The 7,804-nt window shown below is 37.1% G+C and overlaps 1 protein-coding gene across 1 annotated transcript; it reads left to right on the top strand.

Moving 5' to 3' along the window:
• LOC131968097 (deoxyribonuclease-1-like) lies at positions 1-6,171 on the top strand. The gene is made up of 10 exons (XM_059328842.1): positions 1-58; positions 1,919-2,018; positions 2,804-2,898; positions 3,025-3,111; positions 3,371-3,483; positions 3,564-3,676; positions 4,059-4,213; positions 4,300-4,396; positions 4,471-4,603; positions 6,044-6,171. The coding sequence occupies exons 2-10, from the start codon at positions 1,938-1,940 to the stop codon at positions 6,169-6,171; spliced, it is 1,002 nt and encodes a 333-aa protein (XP_059184825.1). The 5' UTR covers positions 1-58; positions 1,919-1,937.
• Positions 6,172-7,804: the final 1,633 nt, after the last annotated feature.

The following is a 7,804-nucleotide window of genomic DNA, read 5'->3' as shown; positions in this document are numbered from 1 at the left end:
TTCTTCAGCTCTGGGAAATCAAGTCAACAACAATACTTCTACTTTTCCACATTTAGAGGTAAATATAGAACTTTTTACTACATTTAGCTTTCATAAAAAACATGATCAATTTAAAATTATATTTTTCAAAATAATATACAGTATATTAAGTAGTTAAAATGAGCCCTATCTTTACAAAATTAAAATGCTGCTTACATAAATGCATCGTACAAATAATCTAATAATATATTTAGAATAAAAAATAAAACTACATTTTGATACTTTTGTAATTTTACTTCAGTTTTGAATGCAGGACTTTTACTGTAGTGGAGTCATTTCACAGTGTGTTATGAGTACTTTTACTTAAGTGAGGGATCTGAATACTTTTTCCCAACACTGTCTATTAATATTGTTATGACAGGTTATATTTCACAGGCTGACAAACTAAAGTAAAAACTACATCATTTCACTGTGTGATGTGAAAAAGCTTCAATACTTGGAGTAGGGGTACCCCAAATTATTTTCTATCAGTTTTTTCCCCCTGCTGCTTCAGGCAGGACAGGATTTATTCCTTTATCAACTCTTTTTGTTTGATATTTGTGTGAATGAGGTGGAGGGTGTAGAATCTTCCTGTGTGTCAGTCAGAGGATTCAGGTGGGGTTTTTTCTGCAGAAACTCTCAGTGGAGTCTGACTGCCGGAGCAGAAACAACTTCTCACTGATTTGATTCAACTCATCTCAAACTGACCGGTGAGTTTCCTTCTTTTCAGCCATTAAAAAAGAAACAGCATTTAAAGTGATTTTCTGCAGTTTATTTAAAGGGAAGATGATCAGATGTGTATTTACCTGAACAGATGAGTTATAGAACCACAGTGTATTATTATTATTATTATTATTATTATTATTATTATTATTACTATTATTATTATTATTATTATTATTATTATTATTATCATTATTAGGAAAGGTTATATTTCATAGGCTAAAAAACTAAAGTAAAAACTTTCACTGTGCGATGTAGTGAAGCCTGTGAAAAAGCTTCAATACTTGAAGTAGAGGTACCCCAAATAGTTTTTCTATCAGTTATTTTCCCCTGCTGCTTACAGTTCAAGCAGGACAGGATTTATTCCTTTATCAACTCTTTTTGGCAGATGTTTGTGTGAATTTGTTTGGCGGGTAGAGAAACTTCCTGTGTGTTAGTCTGATTGCCAGAGCAGAAACAACTTCTCTCTGATTTGATTCAACTTATCTCAAACTGACCGGTGAGTTTCCTTCTTCACAGCTATAAAAAGCTAATTTAAAAAAAACAGTACTTGAGTTGTTTTTCAGCGGTTTATTTTGTGTTGCGCATCATTTTTGTCTTGTGTGATTTGGAGGGAAGTTTTTTGGAGGGAAGATGCTCAGATGTGCATTTATCTGAACAGATGTGTTATAGATATGTTTACTTCACATGCATGAACGTGTGTGTGTGCAGATGGTAACAAATAACTATTTTTGTGGATATTGTGAAGTGGAAATGTACAAAGTCATGTAACATGTTGATATAGTGCTTAGTCTTGCCTGGTTTCTTATTCTACTCTATATTTCCCATAGGAATGAATGAGAGATGTGACTTGTTGTCTGTCCCATTTTTTTTTACACACACACACACACACACACACACACACACACACACACACACACACACACACACACAGTCTGCTGTTACACATTAATACACACAAGAACAAATTACCCAAATTAATTAAAGCTATAATAATATATTTGTAAAAACATCTTCTCAGAAGTGATTTGAATGAGGATACTGATTTAATGAGTCTTCACTTCATCCACAATACCTGAAGTACTGTCTGATTTATTTCAGGTGCAGTTTCTGACTGTCAGGTGGTCAGATGTGTTTTTTTCTGCTGTCTAATTTCTCTTTTTCTTTACACTGTGAGCTTTGTTTTTATAGTCAGAATGATTATCGCAGCGTTCAATGTCAAGAGACTGGGATTGACTAAAGTTAACAGACCGCATGTCCTGAGATATCTTATTAAGGTAAATAAATGATACATTGAATTTTATTTCTTTGTGACACTCATACACTGTAGAAATATATGAAAAGGAGTTTATTTTGTAGTTTAGACAATATGTCAGATTGCATGATCATCACAGAAACTCAACCTCTGTTTAGTGTCTTAATCCTTGTTTAATCTGTTCTTCTTTCTGTCAAAGAGTATCATATTACAAAATCCCCGAGGATATCACTTAAAAGCATTACAAAAAACATTTGTTTGCAAAGTGGACCTTGTGGAAACAACAAATAAAGACATATATATAAACAGACAACAGAGGCCTCTGTACAAATCTATGGTGACAAACAACACGTAACATATATTTATCCCCTTTAAACCTCTACGCCATAATTCAAGCTCCTCCTTTACAAACCTCCTTAACTTTTGTTTTAAAAAAGTGACTTTGTGTGGCTGCAGCAGGTTGTTTGACTTTAGACAAGAAAAACACTGCAGGACATAATATTAATATTATTTTAATTATATCAAACATATGGTTAAGTTTAGGTTGTTTAACTCGATCTTCAACAAGTAATAATTCAACTTGTTTCATTCCTGCTGGTCAAATAAGTGTCCTGGGAGGAGCACTGAACATGTATCTAATAATCTGCACCACCTTTTTGTTTTTAAGCTTTTGGTAAAGTCCACTGTACCATGCAGCACAGGCAGAGTCAAAGAGGCATCTAAAGCATTCTTTAATCTAATGTAAAAACTAATAATAAAGAAAGGAAAACTTTTTGCAGTTTTAGAAATATTGCCTTTTTCTTGCAGATAATGTCTCGGTACAGTGTGGTGGTGATACTGGAGGTGGTGGATAAGAACAGAAGGGCCATCAAAAAGTTAGAGAAAGAGCTCAACAAGGACAGGTGAGTTCTGCACTTTAACCCTCAGAACCCCAACGAGCCATTTTAAGGCGTTTGAGAAATATGCTGCATTTGAAACACACAAAGTGTATACAGCTTCACTCTTATATGTGTTTCTGTTTCCCTCAGCTCCAACAGAAACCGTCCTTACTCCATGATCTCCAGCAGTGAGCTGGGACGAAGCTCCTACAAGGAGCGCTTTGTTTGTTTCTACAGGTGGGAAAGCTCTGAAATAAAGCTTTAACATTGATTGTGATGCAGGTGCTGGAATATAACTATAATGTATATATGTAAATTTACTCAATTTTGAGGTGCTTACATTTTATGTAACTTTATACTTCCTCTACATTTTAGAGGTAAATATTGTAGTTTTACTCCTCCACATTTAGCTGACAGTTTTAGTTGCTTTTCAGGTTGAGATTTAACAACATATTTTTAGTGCAGTAAAGTAATCTGATTACTCCTTGTGTGTCAGAGAGGGAGATGTGACGCTGAAAAAATCTCATCAGTATGAAGATAATCAGGTTGGAGACGAGGACGCCTTTGCCAGAGAGCCGTTACTCCTCCACTTCAGCTGTCCTTCCACGCGTACGTACGTTACTTCATGTTTTAAACTCTGTGGGGACTTTATTTGTCTGAATGCTGAGACTTATTTCTGCGCGTTCCAGTGGTGAAAGACCTGGTTCTGATCCCGGTCCACACCAAACCAAGGGACACCAAGAAGGAGCTGGACGAGCTGCACGACGTGGTCGTCGCTGTGCAGAAGAATTGGAAAACTACTGTAGGTGTCACAGTTTATCAGAGTGCCTTTTAATTTAAATATCGCAGGACAGTTGTTATCTTCCTAACTCTAAATTTTCTTTTGACTAACATTTACAACATTTTCATGATATTCAAAGAAGAAAGATTTTTAGCTCCTGGTTTCATGAAACTTTTCAGCATCTTAATGTTGTAATGATGTAATCAGTAACTAAGAACATTTACTCAAGTGCAATCTTTTTCTTTTCATACCACTTTACCATTTGTACTTTTTGCTGTGTAATGTTAGTGTAATTGTAAGATATCAAGGTCAGACACTCTTATCCTGCTCGTGTCCACATATCATACCATAAGTCCAGAATGTAATTGTTATGACAGGCCTTTTGTTCTTATTTCTGTTGCAGAAAATCATGATTTTGGGGGACTTTAATGCAGATGGATGTTATCTCTCCCAGAAGAAGAAGAAGAAGCTCCGTATCTCCTCCGCTCCGTATCATTGGCTGATAGATGATGATGTCGACACGACGACCAGTAACTGTAACGACCACACCTACGACAGGTAACACACGTCTCTGTGCTGTTTCCTCACAAGATTTCTCAGTTCCTCGTTTTTATTGAGGATTCTGATTAATTATCTGCCAACAGGATCGTGGTGTACGGGAAGCTAGTGCTGGATGCCGTCGTCCCCGGCTCGGCCAAAGCCTTCAACTTCCAGAGAGAGTTCAACCTGACAGATGAAGAAGTGAGATTCAGTGACAGTTTGTTGTATTATAAACTCATTATTGTCACTTTATAAACTTTATTTTTCTGTCCCAGACTCAGAGTATCAGCGACCACTACCCTGTGGAGGTGGAGCTGAAGACCAATCAGAAATCACAGAGACGGAAGCAGGCGGCTCTGCACCGAACCACAAAGACAACATCCACCAATAGACGAACTCCAAAGAATGGTAACTTGTTATTCTGTTTATAGTATGTTTATGTTTTGATTTCACCTCGGACCATTTTGGATCAGACTGAAACTGTTTAATGAAAGATTAGATGCTTCATAAATCTCACATTCTGACCACATTTCAATTATACTCCAATCTTTGACAAGAAAAGCTTACATATACCCTTTTCCGACCAGAGCCGGTTCCCGGCCAGTGCCCAATTGTGAACCGTTCTTTGGTATTCCGCCACCAAAGAGCCGGCTCCACAGCAGCACCAACTCTTTGCTGGTCTTGAACCGCAAACCGCTACTTCAGGGGCTGGGGACGGGGTTATCTGACCAACAAGACCAACTCGGTGCCATTGAAAGAGACCAACTAAAACGTGTCGGGCATCATTCATTTATTTGATTTGTTAAACTGCAATGTGATTGATACGGGCGAACTAGCGTGCTAACATTAGCGGGCAATCGCTAGTGTGCTAACTTGAGTGGGATAGTGTTAGTTTACAGCAAAATCCAACATTAACATCTTACGTTCAGTGTTAATAAGAATGTATTCGGCGCCCACAGTTATCAAGATGAGCTGCACAGATGTGTTGTAGAGACATGTAGTCAGTTGTTGTTATGCTTGTAGAGAGGGCGAAGACATATACAGACGTTAACAGTGACTTAATGACGTGGCTCTAGAGCCTGTGGAAATGCAAACATGTTCAGAGCTGGTTCACAAGCTGAACCAACTGCGAACCAGCACGAGCATTGGCCTGGAACCGGCTCTGGTCAAAAAAGGGTTATAATAGAGTTGAGAAGCTTTTGCAGAGCACACCTCTGATAGAACCAGACTCCATTCAGAAAACAAGCATTTTAAACATTGTTTGTTGGTCATCTTGCAGACAGACCTGACGAAGCATTAATTCAGACTTTTTACATCATGATGTAGTTAATGCAGCATGCTTTTGATCAGTTTAATGACATTAAATCACGACTTCACACTGATGTATTGGTGCTGTACCAGCAACAGTCATCCAGACACAGTTCCTGGAGAAGGTGATGAAACTCTTTGAGTTTTGTGCACCTCCGGATTATTAATCCAGGCATGACATCGTTTGGTTTTCCTACATATCTAGAATTTAAACAGCAGGTTAAAAACTGCATTAAACAGCTTAATTCTGCCATGTTTGATGAAGGAAAATAATGGTGATGTTGTTTAAATTGGTGCATCACATGCAAACAACATGAGTAAACATGAATGCTAAATTAAAAGCATGAAGTTCTGTGTGTTTGGTCTGTAACTGAAGCAGCTGCTGAAGAGTTGCGCCCCCTGCAGGCCGGAGGAGTGAAGAGTCAGCAGAAACAATAAAACTGGTTCATCGAATATTAGACTCACAAAGAACGAGTTTTGATGTTTAAAAGATAAATTCAAAGTTTTTTATTCACACCATGTAAAAATGAACTCCAACAGGACCACAGAAGAAGAATAGGAAGAAGGCAGAGCTGGCTCCACCGCAGAAGAAGAAGAATATAGGAGGAAAAAGGAAGAGAGAGTCGTCATCAGAGACGCCAGCCAAGAGACCACGTTATAACAAATAACAGACAGACGTAAATACTTTTGTGATAATCTGTCACTTTTATTGATCTGGACAGGAATCGAGGTTTTTAAAAAAAATCCTCCACCATCACAGAAACCAGCTTTAAATGTCATCAGAGAATTATGGTTATATTGTTTACACAGGGACAGCTTTTTTTATATATCTATAACACTATCTATCCATCTGGAATTTGTTTATGCATTTGAAGATTAAAAAGCTTTTGATGTTTATGAAACCTGAATGTAATGTTGAATTAATTTCTGCATAACAGATAATATTTAATCATGAACTGTTTAGAATTTCCACATGTACATAAATGGTTAACACCTCCTCCACCTGAAACATTCCAGCCAAGAACAAACTTTACCACCACCTGAAATGATCCCAGCATCATGGGAAGGAGCAGGAAATCCCCCATCTGCAACTATAAAACTGATTCCTTCATTATATCTCATGTATTTAGTGCAAAACTGCCCCGACTGAAAACAAATTGTTGTGTTCTCACAGTGAAAAAACTCGGAGAAAGAAATGCATCTTCAACTTTCTCATTTATTTAGTGAAGAGAGAGGGTAGTGGTCAAGATCAACAGGGTTTAAATACAGAACCTGCCTTAATTCATCAGAATTATAGTGCACTCTTATTTTGAAACTAAATGCAAAAGAGAGACGGTTCACTGAGCGGTCAGATCCTACATCTGTGTCTTCAGGAGACCAAGCCAAAAACACAGGAACAGCTGGCTTCTTAGTGACAATTATACATTGTTTTTTAATTATTTTTTCTTACATGAAATAGCCTAGAATGGAGGTGGTGCATTTAAGAACAGACCACATTTTATTATTGTGAGTTATTTCCATATGTGCCAATTGTATTTTAATTATTTTTCTATCGATTCCAACGGGAGAAATGAAAGTCAGCACACATTATTTTACCCGAGTCTTTAGTCATCAAAGTAAATATTGGACCCAATAGACACAGGACACGTGTCTTCTGAACACACTGAAACAAAAATGGCATTTTTTATGACATCGTTATCATTTGTTTGGCCTTGTGGATGAATTTTAACATTATCCTGCTACATGTCCAGATATCAAACCCATTAAGTCCATTTTGTTATTATTTTAACAGGCCTTTTTTCCTCCACTTACATCTCAGAGGGAACAATTTTAGTTTTCACTCTGACAGTTTTTACATAGAAACATCTGGTGAGCTTGTAAAATATGATGGTTTTTTTTGTCACCCAAAAGGGTATAAATGAGTTCCGACTAGAACGTCTACAACAGTAAAATGCTGCTTTCACATTCATTTATCAGTAAGTCAAAAGCTAATCCAATAAAACTACTACTTGCTGCTGCAGTGTTAAGTATTCCTCATGTATCAAAAACAATAATATTTGGTCTTAGCAGCATGTGGTTCAGAGTGAACTGACACTAGTAGTCAGTACTCTGCTCGACATTTAAACACTGTTATTACAAACAACTGTAACAAAACTGTTAGAACCTGTTTCAATCTGTCTAATGATTCAGATCTATTTGTTGCATTATTTATCTCACTGGGGAGTCCCAGTGATCAAACAATGCACAAAGAGAGAAGAAGGTCACTTCATTCATCTCAAACATCCAGCGAGAAACTTCCTG

This window comes from Centropristis striata, chromosome 3 (assembly GCF_030273125.1).
Source record: "Centropristis striata isolate RG_2023a ecotype Rhode Island chromosome 3, C.striata_1.0, whole genome shotgun sequence".
NCBI classification, from domain to species: domain Eukaryota; kingdom Metazoa; phylum Chordata; class Actinopteri; order Perciformes; family Serranidae; genus Centropristis; species Centropristis striata.
Note: the sequence above shows the minus strand (reverse complement) of the source record. Positions and strands in the feature narration are given on the sequence as shown.